The sequence below is a fragment of the Pleuronectes platessa genome, chromosome 6, assembly GCF_947347685.1.
Source record: "Pleuronectes platessa chromosome 6, fPlePla1.1, whole genome shotgun sequence".
Lineage (NCBI taxonomy): Eukaryota > Metazoa > Chordata > Actinopteri > Pleuronectiformes > Pleuronectidae > Pleuronectes > Pleuronectes platessa.
Genome location: NC_070631.1, coordinates 5,122,660 through 5,138,740, shown reverse-complemented (window position 1 = coordinate 5,138,740; position 16,081 = coordinate 5,122,660). Strand labels below are relative to the sequence as shown.

Below are 16,081 nucleotides of genomic sequence, written 5' to 3'. Positions count from 1 at the left end.
CATGTACAGCATTGGCTCGTTTTTATTCCTCATGACGAAAGCGGTTAACAGGTCAATGAAAGGTCCACTTTAGATACACATAAAAAGTTGAGGACCACCGGATGTGTTATGCGGAGTCAGCAAATTTACACAGAACGCATACCACATAAATACAGTTAAAATATTATACAACAACGGTACTTAAATTATACAGCCATGTGCACAGAGTGAATTAAATAGATCAAAAGAATCATTTTACAACCTTCAAAGTAATATGACATTTTTCGTAAAAGCATTTTCACTTTTTAGCACAAGTTCATAAACAGTTCAGTACAAGAACTGGTTAATAACACTCTCAAATCCATATAGTAATATTGTTTATGTGTTTGATGTTATGTGCTTCATTTTCAGATTCATATACAGTAACTTATCTCACAGAAGTACGTCTCTATAATAAGTAGTGGCGACTATTAATTCAAGGTAAATCTGATGTCAAATTATTCATTAGTCAGCACTAATGACTTCATACAAGGCATGCAAGCTAAAAAGTGAAAATATTTTACCAAAAATACATAATTGTATTCAGTGCTAAAGCTGCTCCCCGAGTTTCCTCAGACGCAGAGAAATCATAACTTCAAACTACAGTGTGGAATTGAACCTTCTTTTTTAAGAAAATGTCATGTAGTCTAAAAAAAAACATCAGACAAGTTCAAAAACAAAGGCACTAAAAATAATATTTAAAAAAAAAAAAAGATCAGCAGGAAGTGGGCTCTTTACTTTGAACCACAGGACAGATGAAGTTGAAAAATTGATGCCAAACTTTTTCCTCATTTGTTAGACATCCATTTCTGAATGTGGTCATGATTGGTCACATCTAAATCAATTCAATTTGAATATAATAAACTGAACTCAATCAGACAGGTGGTGTCATGGTGCCAATGTTGACGTTTGAAATGCCGCCAGCAAACTACAGTAGAAGCAGTACATATGATTACGTGTATGGTTCCATGTTAAGGTTTTTTTAATTTGCTTTCTCATCTTGCTTTGAAATATTTTAGTTTCAAATATTTATTTATTGTTGTGAAATATATCGGGCTGCTAGATTTAAAATACTGCATTAATGCAATTACGTGACATTATTGTTTCAGTTCTCTACAAGCAGCCGGCTAACGTGATTAGTATTACTAAGTGAAACCCGATGGATGGCGTAGCCCCAGGAGAAGACACTTAGCTTGCTGTGGGTAACAGTGTTTCTTTAAAACATGCTTACTTTGGTAGCACACATGAGCGTTGGGATGTTAAGTGATGAAACACAAAACATGGCGATCGCTGCTAAGCCGGAGTGACAAAAAGCAGAAGCAGAATGGGAAACTGTTGTGACTTTTGCAATCGTGAGAAATGAACGTGGCCCAACAGACCAGTTGAATTGATTTGTGAAAAGTGTTTTTAAACAACCACAGCTCAACACCCAGAGAAGAGGACATTACCAGCCAATAAGATGCTTGCATTTGGGCCACTATGCACTCCCAGATGGATTCACGAAGCTGATTGTAATGAGAGATGCTATATGGCTGTTGTAAAGTCAGCCACTATTAACTCAAAGTGAGGGTAAGTTCCAAAGACCACCCTGATCCTCAAGAACAGCAGGAGTATACAGGCACTGTCCTGACTTGGTCTGCATAGTTTGCAAAGTAAAATGCACGTTAAAGATCTCTCCAATCGAGTGTCTGATCACTGTTTGACCTGAGGTGGTGAGCGTATTGGCTGACCCATTTCAAATCAATGAAACGTATGTTTACTGACCTTTAGTTAAGGGGTGTGGCTGAAGCCGGATTCAAAATAGCGGCATGTAATTGTACCACCAGCAAGAGGGAGAAAACTCGAGACTATGTCAAACTCTCTACTTTTAGGATAGAAATCATTTTAGTAAGGCTAAGCTGCTCTATTAAAACCACTACCTGGGAGACCTTTCACAGATGATCTAAGGCTTACACACACTAAACGACGCCAGACAGACCTGACCAGGATGCCAGACTAAAGGCAAGAAGGGTAAGGACATAAAACAGATCATAGCCTTGATTCAAAGGCTGAGGACAGTAATACTGATTGTGAATAGTCTCATTCTGGAATAGATAGTGGTCAGCGGTTGACCACGACACACAGCCTTGAACAAGACCAGATTGGAAGTTAGAACTTCGGACAAGACACAGTCAATGACTTCACAGAGCAATGAGCAGCACATTTGTCTCTTCATCCTTCTCCGGGCTGCATGCAGGTCTCTCCACTCCCCAGCAGAGAAGACCAGGAGGGCCGGATGAGAGATCTTATTTTTCTAAACTTTTGTTTTTAGCTTTTTTTTTGTTTTTAATCCATGGTTCTGGAGGGTAGAGTGGGGAATGTAGCATCGTATCTGGGATGAACAGGATGTCTTGAGTCAGGAAAGGAGGAAGGAGCCGGGGAGTCAACATGAAGACAGGTCCTTATGGAGAAGAGGGGGGTTGGGGTAATGGAAGGAGTGTTTCAGCGCTACAGAGACAGGGTGAGACAGAGACAAAAGAAAACATTTAGTTCAAGCAAAACAAAATAAAAATTATGAATGTAAAAAAGGTGAGGATAGTTTATAAGGCTCAACAGATCAATACACGTATTAAGGATCAGCAAGTAAAAGGCAGTTTGGTTTAGAGAGATGTAAAAATTTGTGCAAAAGCAAATGATCCAAATATTAGTGATAGCTTATTTGGTATTTTATAACAAAAGGAAACAAGGTAGTTAATATTGATGGTATAATCATAGATAAAGTGGCTTAGTTTAGATCATAAATCTTGTGTTTTCTTTCTCTCACCGCCTGCGGGATGATTTAGAGTGAGAGCTCCGGGCCCTGCCAGACGCAGCCTGAGCTTTGTTACCAGAGCCCTTAGTAACGTTAGTGTGTGATTCCTCTATGGTTCTACACATGGAAGTGGAGGCTCTTTGTCTAGACTCTCTACAGATCCCTGTCATCCTGGTCCTACCAGGTGGGTTGTGAGCAGAGAGAGACGTGGGGGTCATGGCCCCTGAAGATCTATCGCTCATCTGAGAGGAAGCCAGGTCTGATTGAACGGTGTTACGGCATGCAGCGGCTGCTTGTGCAGAATTAGACCTGTGAGACGGAGGTTGCTTTCTTCTCACAGATGTGTCAGAGTTTGGTATTAGATCAGGCTTTTGTTTATTTTCACTCCATGCTTCATATTTGTTAGGATACACACACAAAGCTTTGGAAGAGGTTAGATCACTGGATGAGGTATACAAAGGAGACTTTAGCCTGGTGGACGAGGCCTGAATAACGCGGCTTGTGATGAAGGTGTCCTGGCGAGCTGGGGCTGAAGCCCTGCGGCCTGACGCAGCCTTCTTTGAATCACTGACTTTTGTTCTGACCATAACCTCACTGTTCACAGAGCTAGTGGAACGTTTACGTGTGAGGGAATAGCCCGTTTTTGACTCGGCATTAAAGAAATCATTGACACTACGACTTCTAATGAAAGTGGCGTCTCGCGGGAGACCCTTGCCTCTACGTGGCCGGCTGCCTGCTGGGACAGGACTGTCAGGACAAACAGAGAGAGGGGTTCTTACAGGGCTTGTGTGGAGGCTTCGGGTTAGAGCTCGCAGGTGGTGTGTGGCCATGGCAGGAACGCTGCTGCCGAGAACCGGGCTTGCCCTCGGACTGCTCCTCAGTTGCGGCCGTGCGGGACTGCTCCGGGGACTCCGAGAGGACCTGCCTGACTTGGTGGCCAGTTCTTTGGCTCGGGAGCGGCGAGGGCTGCTGTTCAAGCTGTGGGGAGACAGAGGGGTCTCCAGATCCTCCAGTCGCTGAGTGAGAGCCAACTTCTGCTGGATGGCCATGCGCAGGAGGGAATTCAGTGTCTTCTTCTCATCCTCAGCCGCTGCCAGCTGCCTCTGCATCTCATCCAGCTGAGTGACATACTGGTCACACCTGAGAGATGCACACACAAGGTAAAGATGCAACATGCACAAGCAGGGAGGCGCACATTAAAGCACAATGCCACACAAAACACATGCTTAAGTTACTTTAAGTGGGGTAGGCACACATTTAAAACAGCAGCTGTGACCAAACACTAGTATGGCAAGTAAAGATTATTTTTATTATTGATTAATCCAATAGGCCTTTTGCTGAGTAGACTTTTAGTTAAATGTATCTCAAAAATATCACATTTATAAGATGTCAAGGACAAAGCGGTATTCCGACATTTCATACAATTTTTAAACGTTTGAGAATCTGGTGCCAAACTTGATAATTAAATGTAAAAACAATTAATTAATTGATGTTTATTGATACTAATAATACTTTTAAGAGCTAGAACAAAATGGATGACAACAGTAGGAACATACTTTGACTGGATAAAGAGTTAAAAAATACTCCCTTGTAATATCATCCTGTAGAAATGCAGTTACTGCAGCTATCCACATGATGGCACCAGTAAACTTAATTCAAAGCAGGGGATCTTAAAATGCTTTAGTCTTTAGCCTGTTGCAGCTGTAGTCCTTGACGTCTGTCTGTTCTCCAATCCGTCTTAAGGATAATCAAATGCCAGCTCATAACTGTCTGGAGAGGCCCTACACAGGCTAATGCAGGATTCTCAGTCAGATAACAAACAGGAAAACCAACATTCCTGCTGCCTGTCTCAAAACACAAACCCATATTTAATTTAAAGACTTTGAAAAATCTTTCCTCCAAACATGTTAACTGCTGCTCAGAAGAGGTTAGTGATTAGTGACCGTGAGTGAGGTATTAACACTTAAAAGCAGCTTCTCACTCGATCTCATGTCCCCCCCCCCCATCTCCCACCAACATGTGGCTCCTCCGTCCCTGAGGTGACCTGGCTTGATGCGACAAATCTGTCCTTGCCTCCTCCCCCATCGGCACAGGGCAAAGCATGTGGCTCGTAATCTTCATGTGAACCAGTGGATTGTCCACAGGCGTAATAAGCGTGGTAAGCTTATTACATGCGTGGCAGCAAAAGCTGCGCCACAACAACAGCACCATTACTAAGCATGAAGAGCACTGGCAAAGTGGCAAGGACCAGACAATCGGAGCTGGTCAACATCATGTATTTCAGTCGAAAGAGATTTAAATCAATCTGAAAGCTCCTGAGTCACACCACACGAAAACAGAAATGCAAGTCCCTTCCTCCTTTATAACACTGCTGAATAGAACAGAGATAAAAAAGGAAGTCTTACCGACTGGCGAACATGACTCGGAGGGAAGAGAAGGTGGCGGCGTCCTCCTTCAGGGCTTTGAGCTCATTCCGCAGCTTCATCATCGTCTCGGACACCATGCTCTTCTCTGTCTCATACTTGGTTTTCAGGTTGGACAGGGCCAACTCTGCAGTCTGCATGGACAGAACACACCAGTGTACTTTAACCACAAGATAATAAACCACCATCATTTTATGACTCCATCAAGGTGAAGCGCATATTATCATGAAGGATTTGTATAGATTACACAAATTATTTTCATTAAACCTTATTTTAATATGACAACATTATCCTACACAGGAATTACCTTAGTTACCCGACCAAATAACTTAGTTATAAAACTAAGCTGTGAGCGTTATCATTACTGTCCCTACTTTCCAGTTCCCAGTGATCCCAACATGTCAAAGAGTAATCTTTAACAGGCTTTATTAGATCAATTAATAGGACAACAATAGTACTGTGAGTTGGATAGTTTGTCCCTCCCAGTTTTCCCCTTTACATACCTATGACTTTATGGTAAAGTCTCTTAAGAACATAAGTACATCCCAGACACAGAGGGGGGGCTAACATAGTCCCTAGCAAAACCAGACTTGAGAAGGTAAACTGCGCTGTAGGGGGACATAGTCCTGCCAAGCAGATTACCTTGTTTGTGTGTATGCATGTGCGTAAAAGGGAGAGTGACAGCTCAGGACATGAAGCTGGTCATGCGGTGTGCTCGCTCTCTACTCAAGGTGCAGAGCCATGTGAGCCCGAGGGACTGTCTAGACAAGACCCTGAAGAGACGGGTCAACCATACTGTTCGTGTGAATATTATGCATAGATAATGCTGAGGAAAGACTCTCACGTTATAAAATAATTATTATTCTGGCCAATTTCTTTCAGCAGGCAACAGAAGGAAGGCTACGTTTCACAATAAACTATTTACCTAATGACCAAGGCCCCTCAGAAAAAATAGAGATGTGTGAAAGCTTGTTTTCAATGGGAACATTAGAGGACAGTGTTTCAGGGATAAGTCCTTGACAGGTCAGGTTGGCTTAGAGCAGTACACTCAAATTGAAAACCAGAGAAATATATTCACTCAGACAAAATGGGCAGAATTTATTCGAGCCAGGGACCAACCTGTTTGTTAGCCTTGAGCACCGTCCTGAGCGTAGCTATCTGTTCCCTCTTGGTGCTGAGAAGGGACTTGAGTTTAAGAACTTCCTCCAAGAGGCTCTCGGCATCCCGCTCCGACTCTCCACTGATGCTGAGCCCCGAGTAAGGCATCGCACCCCTCTGACGACAGAGGTCAACCGCCACCTGAGGGAACAGAATTCAGGAAATAAAGTTAAAGAGTATTCTTTTGCTTCAATTTAAAAGGGAGATTTTTGTTGTAATTTTAGCAAAGGAAACATTTAGTTAATGACTGAAATCTCACAATTTAAGTCTCTGATTTTTCTTCAACATTATTACTAATAAACACATGAAATTCAACTTTAGAACTGAGGATACAGGGGCATTTATATGCGTTTCAGGATGTGCTGCACAACATGGAACACAGAATTTTCTGAAAGGATTTTCCGCAGTGAGGGCACAACTTTGACCCCAGATAATCCAATCCATTCAAACCCACACACACGTGTCAGCAAGTCCTGCAGCAGGCAATGGATTTGTACAGACATGGCAGCTTCTGAGCTAGTTAACAGTCTGAGCTGAGCATTAAGTTCAGTCAGAAATTTGTGCAGGGGGAAAAGCACCCAGAAGTAAATAGGCTTTCAGGATAAAAAAATAAATAATTCACAAACATCAAGTACTAGTTGAGATAAAAGACTGTGACAAGCAGAACTGTCTTACCCGGAGGTGTTTGATCTGACAACGGATGACCGCTACCAAGTTGCGAACGTTAGATGGGTCCCTGAAATCCAGGGTGGGCGACCCAGGGCAGTTAGGAGAGTCTCCACTGGCTCCTGCACTGTCCACCTCTCCCATGAACTGCAGTGCTGCAGCTTTGGAGACGAACATCTCATTGGGCCGAGTCTTCTTCTGGGCATTCTGCTGCAGGTATAATTGGTGTGCTCTTCTTGCATTACTCGCTGAACCACTCGCCCTGGCACCGTCACGGTAATAGTCCAGGGTGACTCGCTTGGGTGTCAGGTTGTTGCAGACACAGATGTGGTGATAGAGGTTGGACAGCTCCTCAGAGAACGCCAGCAGCTCTTCCTGGGCAACGGTTAAATGCCCTTCGGAATCGATCGCCACTTTCCGTGTGGCTCCGATCTCCTTCTCTAGCTCACTGATGCGATCCTGGTCCTGTTTACTAGACTTGATGCATTGACGGATCTTGTCAGCCAGCTCCTGGGCCTCTCCCCGCCAGCGATCCTTCTCATGCTTGTATCGCTGCTCTAGAGTGTTATAACGAGTTCCTGCCTGAGTCAGTTCATCTCGCACCTTCAGAAGCTCTTCGCTGGCTGAACGCATGCGGGCCTCCAGCACCTCCTTGCTCTTGGTGTCTACCTCATAGTCAAAGACACCATCGCCACCTTCATCAATCTCTGCTTCCCCCTCTCCCCCGTCTTCTGCCTCCTGGTGGTTCTGCTGGCTGCTCTGCACGGCCTCCAGCTGCTGGGTGAGGGAGCCAACCTTGTCCACTTGCTGACTCAGCGCTTGCCGGGACATTACCAGCTGCATCTGCAGCTCCTCCACTTTGCTGGACAGGCCGGACTTCTCTCGTTCAGCCTGAGTGAACACAAGGGAAATTCATGAGGTGAGGAATGAACATGCAGTATGAATCTGACTATGAATTTCATTTGTCAATGAATTGAGTAATGATCCATTTCAATCAACAGAATAGAACAGATCATTTTTCATTACACAAAGGGACATTCTCTATAACACAAATGTCTCCCCCAACCACCTCCACTCAATGCATTTTTAATGGCTGACCCCATTCCACACCACACTCTCAACATCTGGTGCATAGGGCTGCCCAACCCCCTGTTTAAGTGCATCATGAATTATATATTTCCTTCATACAGGAGCATTGACAGCTCAAGACATCCTTCATTATTCTAAGTACCCTTAACTTGAAAAGCACAACTGCACCAGGTGTGGGTTGACTTAGTTATTTGGAGAAGCTCTGTAGATGGTGGTAGGTGTTTGTTGATATTATAGACACCGACACATCACCGAGTGGCGGATGTGGTCGAGAGCAGGAAGCAGTCGACATTTGAGTCTCGACAATCTGTGACAGTTTAGTCACATGAACTAACCTGTAGGAAACTCACTGTTCAGTGCCACTTGAAAATGTGGCAGACATTTTAAATATTATTTTTATATAAACATGAAGACAATTCTGTAAATTAAGCAAAAAATATGTAATCAACAATGTGATGCTTGTTAACGACTAAATTGTGCACAGGCTCTATACATGGTAGATTACGATATGCAGAAGCCATTTTGTGCCTTTGAATCACTGCCTAAAACTCTTTTTTATGAATTTGGGTAAGTGATTCTATAACTACTGCATAAAATTATTGTTGTTATTATATTAATATATATATATAAATATAAACAGGCAATAGAGGAAGTTCATTGCAAAACTATCACAAGCGATTACTAAAACTACTTTTCATTTTCCTGGTTATTTTAGTATTATTGAATTTTGTGAATGTTCATGAACCCTATCTAGTAAACATCAAACTATCACCGCTGCAAACAAGGCACCCCATGAAACAACAGGCGGGTTTCCATGAGAAACTCAGACTAAAAGGGAAATAAAACCATTTTATTTTGCTCTCTAAATCACATGTAAGTCTCACTATTTACATAATTTCATCCTATTAATGAACAGGTCATGTGACCTACCTGTAGGAGTTGCTGTTTCAGTTTCTGACTGTCTGAGAAGTGCAGCTCACTCAGTAGATCCGACACCAGCCCAGAAGCTGGAGCACGCAGGAACACATCACTGGTGCGCGGAGTAGAGCAGCAGTGGATGAGGCCGTTACTTTTGGAGCCCCCCAAGTGAGGAGGGTGAGCAGAATTGGGAGCAGATCCAGGACCATTGTTATAGCCGCTGTCCTGGTCCTCTCCCTCTCCCTCTCCCCCCTGGCCCCGCTCCTGGCTGTCATCCAGCTGGTCCAAGTGGAGCTCCAGGTTCCCCACAGCATCGAAGGGGTGAAGGGTCAGGGAGGAGAGCTCCCGCCGCAGACTGTTCTTCTGCTCCCTCTCCTCCTTCAGGGCTTCCAGAGCCTCATCCAGCTGCATCTCTGCGATCTCCCTCAGCCTCCCTGCCTCCTCCAGCTGAGCTCTCAACTCATCCTGCTCCTCGTTCTTCTGGGTCAGCTCAAGCTTTATCGATTCAAACTCCACCTGAAGAGTTATAAAATAAAGAAGGACCACGTGAAAGTGTTTCTGTTTTTTTAACAGATATAGAATCAATTTCTAGCTCCAACATGTAAATCAGTGCACGGTGTTGCATTCACATACCTAGAGGCTTGGACAAATCGTAACAAGGGAAATTATAATTGTTGTGATAATTTAATGATCAGCACCAATTATGCTTATAAAAATTAAAGTATATATTTAAAAATTAGATCAAGATCTAACAGTATATGACTGACAGTACTCAAGGTCATTTTGGCTTTTCATCTAAACTAAGACCTTTTATTATTTTTCACACCAGAGACAAGACTTAATGTAAATATATAAATCATGTAACAGGCCAAGAACATATAAACAAGCATCTGTTATATCTTGATCTCGTCACGGACAATTTGTTTTGGCAAAGCTTCAATATACACAGAAGGTCCTTCTGCACTTGGCAGCGTTCGTCTCACACCCTCAAGATTCAAACCAATGACTAAACAAAGACCTGCAGTACACAACATTTTTGATGAGCATTTTCAACAGGCCCTGTTGTTTATAATTTATAATTTGTTTATAATAACTATATGAATGTAACGTCTGTTCAGTTTGAGGATTACCTGAAATTTGTTTAAATGTCTGACCCATCTTGTTTTCTAAGATTCCTCTCCCCTCATTTTGATACAAAGAAAATTGACGATAACTGCACATGCACATGATAGAATTATAATGGAGTCAAACACCTACACAACAAAAAATAACCAATTAGTTCAGTACTGCTCTGCTGAATGGGCGAGCCAGCATGAGATGCATTTACTCAGTAGCTCACTACCATACAGTTAGTCCAGAGCATCATTTGACATAACTTGTCGGTGCCTGTTTAAAATAATATAACTAATTTATAGTCATTTGAAACTTATCAGATCCCCATCAGTTGATGATTATTTCACTATTGCTCATGACAGGCTGCTATCAGAATATAGATCTTCATTGCGCAAAACAATTTCCTTAAGCAATCGCTATGTCCTGCAATCATCTGTGATTCATGAAACTACTGGTGGTTAGTCACAGTGCTACTTCCAACTATAAATATTTATTTTCAGTGGCATACTGCCCGAGAACTGTTTTTCTTGTGCATGGCAACTGGTTCTCAAGGGAAGCAGCCATACCGGGAATTCACTGAGTAATGGAAAAGGCATCCTCTTTAAACAAAGGCCGTTCCAGTCTCACATTTGTAGCTTGGTTATTAAGTTTTATCAACAAACATATTAGAGATTCAAAGTTTGTAGAGAATGCACGGCAGTCATAGGAAAGGTTGTGACTCCATCAGTGACAAATGTTGTTGTGCACGACAACAATGACCTGATAGTCTCGACAACTGAATGTGCTTCACTAGCACACAAGCACATTAGCTTTTTATATATTCAACCCCTCTAACAGTTACAGACATAGTCAGCAGGTAAAGCTTAAATCTAATAAGTAATGCAACTCTAATAACTGACCTGGTTTTCTTTCAGCACAGACACCTGTTTTTGCAGAGATGTGTTTTCTTCTTCAAGCTCGCCATTGTCCTGCAACTGGCGCATCTCACGTACTTTGTATTCCTTCATCTCGTCCCTCAGGTGGCCCTTCTCCGCCTCCAGACACTCACACTCCTGGGAAACACAATCCAATGTCAAATAAGTGCAAAATAAGTGCAAAACACCAGACTTTACCCACATTCTTACCAAATGCATGTCATGCACTGTTCATTATACAGTGGGAATGAGGGGCTCAGTCGGAAGTTGACATGAAGTGATGGGACATGATAGAATAAAGTAAAACACCAACATACAGGGGGACAGAGAACACCATACCTTCTTTAACTGGTTGGAGACTACCCCCAATCTATCGATCTCTGCATGTGCATTGCCCAGAGCAAGGCGTGACTGCTTGAGCTCGGCCTGCACTTCCTCTATGCGGGTTGCCAAGGCAGCCTCCTTCGTGGCAGTCTCCTGCAGAAGATTCTCCTCCCGGCACTCTCCATCAGCCGCTGCACGCTTCTGGTGGCTGACAGAATCTAAAAATGCCTTGACAAAAACAAAAGAAGGGCTTAGGAAAGGGCAAAGTGTGTAGAATGTGGCCGACTACAGCATGTAACACATACTGGAACATTTGTGGTGCTTCAAGACAAAAGCAGATGTGCTACTCTTATCAAAAAACCATGAGTGAAGACATCTTTAACAAAAGACAGGAAATAGAATTTCCCTGACAACCATCAACTGCAATCCAACCAGCGAGGGAATAGCTGTGATGGTTCGGTAACAAGACACCGTAACAGCAGCTTCCACAAGCATTGTACTTTGTGCATTGTTCTTGGCACCGTAGTAACATCTATTTCCTCCCAGCTTCCCATAATTAGCCAGCTTGACACTTTATGCACCAATGACTTCAAAAGAAAGGAAAAAAAAACGATCAAATAAGGTGTTAATTGAAATGAAACGTGGTACTAACCACGCTCAGCTGAACACCACGGTTCAGTTATATAATGATTATAATTTACAACACACGAGTCTGCTTTGTTAAACTCCAGCCAAAGCCTAGTTAGGTGAACAGCCAAGAAATTAGCTTTATGCAGATTATCTAAATAGTTGAAATTCTGTACCACTGTGTCCCGTCAGACCTAAAGAGCTTTGCCTGATGTGCAGTTAGAAAACCTTTTGATGCACCACTTTTAGTGTTATTCTAAATGTGCAACTACCCATAAGCAGGGTTTAAACGTTATAGGTCTCCTAATTTAAAGAGGTAGATGAAACATTTGCAATATGGAATTTAATGTTATGAGATTACCATCATAACCAGTTTTTTTAAAACCCTGTCTGTTCCAGCAATACCAAACACATTTGAGGCTCTTTGACATTTACATCATAGTTACGACAGCAGAAAGGGCACGAAGATTTAATACACACAATGTCCATAAAATCTGTTTGTCAGCTTTACTGCACAATGGGTAATTATTAAAAGAAGAGAAGGGGCAATTTAAAAAAAGGGAAGCACATTGTTTGTTTAAAAGATTAAGGAAATGACAGGCATATGCCATAATTCATAATACATCTGTGGGAGGCATGTACTACATGATAATCTCAGATTTGACATATTGGTCTAATCTTTTCATCTTGGCGATCCTGTGCTAACCTCATTCAATCCTTAATACTATGCAGTTAAGGATCAAAATCGGATTTAGGCAAACAGTGAAAATTCAGCATGTTAAAAGTGTTAAAAGATTTGCTGTGGAGGAAGACCTCCTCACTTCAAAAGTCTTTGCAACAGTATGATATGACATCAGAATTGTAAAACAGCTGTTAGGGTAGCAGCAGATGAACAGCTACCAAAAAAGGAACTGAAGGGATGGGCAAACAAATGTATGTCATGACTCACTGGTAGATATATCAAATTAAATACCATTTATCCTGATACCGATCTAAATAACTGGACTTTGCATTTGTGCCTACACCGAGTACGTCGATGTTGTACTTTCGGAACTTTCCAAGTGTGACATATTGCCAGTTTGCTGACATTTTAGCCAAATCTAGCTAACACTACTCTAAACGAATATCACTCCTCATCTGCCGCTCTATGAACAGCACTTGGCAGCAGGAGATTTCCGGGATGAACACATTGCAGTTTTATCTGGGTGAAACAAATATACTTTAAAGAAGTGGTATCTGATCTGTACACAGATTTGCATACTAACAGCTGCATGACCCAGCACTTCCGCAGGCATTTCCCATGCTGGTATCAGTACAACTCTAATTATAATATACAAATACATGTCGTTAGAGGATGTGTCTTTAGGGAACTTGTCAGATCTTTAATTATAATGAGCAGCATGAGCAGAAATAGCGTATATCCATAAAATGTCTAACCAGTATTTACATTATGAAGTCATGAAAAGACACAAGGTTCCATTGTCTCTTGTTCATTGTGTCCGGCAATAATGCAACAGTTAGTCAGTTTTGTCCAGTTCTACCAATATAAAAAGACTACAACCATTGTTGTGTTCAATAATCCTATTGTATTCTTTTAACATGGAGGAAAATATGAGCATTCTATAAAAATACAATAAACTACATTTGAACTTGGAATTTATTAGAAAATATCACTCAATCTTCACAATCTTAGATGAAATGAATCTAAGCTGAATTTGTTGTCTTGGTTTATAAATATAACCACAAGGCGCCCTGGGGTGCTCCTACCTCTTTGAGCTGCTGCAGCTCCCCTTTGAGGGCTTCATGCTCCTCCTCCAGTTGCCTGTGTTTGGTCTTGAGAGCAGCACTTTCCTCCAGCACCACCAGGCCGTAGCGGGCGGCCTGTAGCTTCTCCTCCGTGGCCTCCTCGAGCTCCAGAGACAGCCGCACCACCTCCGTCTTCAAGTCTCCGCTCCCCATCTCTGCCTCCCCTTCTAACTCCACTGCTGCTCCTGCTGGGTCTGCATCTGCCTCCAGCATCCTTGCCCGGCCTCCCACTTAACTGCCAATGCTCTACTGGGACACTTGCCTCCTTCACTCGTCCGCTCTCATTACTCCCAACTAGAAAAACAAAAACACAAAGATGGTGGTTATGTAAAGTACTCAGAACAATGGCCAGGATGGCAAAGAGGTTTTGTGTGAGTCTTATTGTGAGACCAACTAAGCAAACTGCCTGGGGCTAGATTAATTCTGGGATTGGTTGTGTGGGAAAGTACAGAAAGACCAAATAGCCACGATGCAAATCCAAGCCCCAAATTACCTAAATTATGTAGCGAGCAATTATATGTTACCTGTAATCACCTGCTAGCCATGTTGCTTTTTAAGATGTTATAAGTTATTACTGTTATTTGATATATTGATTCACTGATGACTGTGAGCATCTGTTGGGGCGGCGGCATAAGAGCCAGTAAATCTAATAAACTGAACAAGCTGACCTTCTGGAATCAATAGAGTAAGTATATATCTATCTATCCATCTATCTATGTATCTATGTATCTTTGTATCTGTATATCTATCCATCAATATGAAGCCACTGATGATATTGTGAACAAAGAGATTCAGATACAGCTTCACCGGCCACCCAGCAGTATATGAAGTACTAACAGTTAGATCCACCTTTATGTGTTGCAATATTAAAGTAATATACACACAGGAGTACAAACATATTTGTAATCCAAAAATATAATGCACATAGTTCAGGAATGGGTTATTCTGCATAAGGAATTCGTTCACTAATGGTACTTTTACCTTTAATATAGTCTGATGATCCTACTTTTACTACAACACAGTAGTTTTCTGCCACATTAAGCTCCTACTTTAACTGGATTAAACATCTGAATGCTTGTCTCACAGCTGGGGACAAACACTGTGGCTTATAACAAGCATATAACTGGTGATTCCTCGCCTCACCGCAGTGACCACGCTGCCGCTATTCATTACTATTCCTTTCAACATCAGCACCGTTACATCCCATCACTAAACCCAGATGGTCCCGAATGGCAGCTGAAGAATCGAGGTATGCTAGTGTCTGGTAAATAATCCTGATGAATGTGACCCTCCGTGTCGGACTAGGTAGGGCAGAGTCAGCCACATTCCCCCCCTCGTCCTCTCCTCTCTGACCGAAGATGGAAACAGCAGCCGCCGGTTGTCCCGATGCCAGGCGATGAGTCCCGTGTGCATCTGCTCCCACTTGCCCGCTGCCAACTCATCCATGGGGGTGAATTAAAAGGCGGAATTACACCTTAAAAACCAGTTATGTGTTCACCATGTCCCCCGGGACCAGGCTGCTACACCCACCCGAAGGTGACGCGCATCAGGACGGGGATAAGGTTTCAAAATAGACGCCACCGGGACTGGGAACGGGACATGGCCCGACCGGCTAACATGCGTAGCTTTAGCATCACGGGCCACCGACACCGCGATGCTACCAAGCAACGTCACCCTGAGTAATGTGGACAACCGGTGAGTTAGCTTTGGAATTAGCGAGATTGGACCAGGCCTAGCGGGGGAAGACGACATCCACGACCCGGACACACAGGGGGATGTTCCCCGGTCGGATCCTGTCAGAGAAGCTAATTAGCTAACAGCTACATGGCCGGCGACTCACCGTGCGGTCGTGTTTCAAAGATGCGGCTCGAGCGGCTGCCATCAGACGGTAGCGCCGTACATCCTCCGGGAGCTGTCAGGGTGCGCCGGCTGCTGATCGCGCTGCTAGTCCGGGCGAGTGTCTGCTGAACAGCCGCTGTCTCTGCTCCCACCCCCCGGCTCGTCTCGCGTTTCTCCCGGAGGTCGAGTGTCAAAAGCGCGCCGAAACCCTGACGGCGCTCCTGCTCCCCCTAGCTCGGTTGCGGCGAAATGCAGCCACGGCCATGTGATTACATTCCGTGATTATCTGGGTAAAAGCGTCTACTGTTTATTCACATATATACATTTAACAAATATTAAACTAATACAAAAATATATATTGTATCAACAAACACTAAATAAGAAATAAAAAACGG

General features: G+C 43.1%; 1 protein-coding gene across 1 annotated transcript; it reads right to left on the bottom strand.

Moving 5' to 3' along the window:
* Window positions 1-4: 4 nt before the first annotated feature.
* Window positions 5-15,860, bottom strand: zgc:162200 (uncharacterized protein LOC558638 homolog). The gene is made up of 10 exons (XM_053425648.1): window positions 15,688-15,860; window positions 13,809-14,141; window positions 11,430-11,642; window positions 11,076-11,228; window positions 9,076-9,579; window positions 7,066-7,947; window positions 6,352-6,531; window positions 5,215-5,366; window positions 3,589-3,949; window positions 5-2,505 (listed from the first exon to the last, which is right to left on the bottom strand). Exons 2-10 carry the CDS (start codon window positions 14,058-14,060, stop codon window positions 2,500-2,502), a joined length of 2,703 nt encoding a protein of 900 aa, XP_053281623.1. The 5' UTR covers window positions 14,061-14,141; window positions 15,688-15,860; the 3' UTR covers window positions 5-2,499.
* Window positions 15,861-16,081: the final 221 nt, after the last annotated feature.

Bases quoted from the DNA above. Each gene is read 5' to 3' on its own strand.
- zgc:162200 (XM_053425648.1), bottom strand. From the start codon at position 14,060: ATGCTGGAGGCAGATGCAGACCCAGCAGGAGCAGCAGTGGAGTTAGAA. The intron at 6,532-7,065 runs GTAAGACAGTTC...CTGTTCCCTCAG, and splicing joins GTCAGATCAAACACCTCCGG to GTGGCGGTTGACCTCTGTCG. The intron at 3,950-5,214 runs GTAAGACTTCCT...TGCATCTCTCAG, and splicing joins CGAGTCATGTTCGCCAGTCG to GTGTGACCAGTATGTCACTC.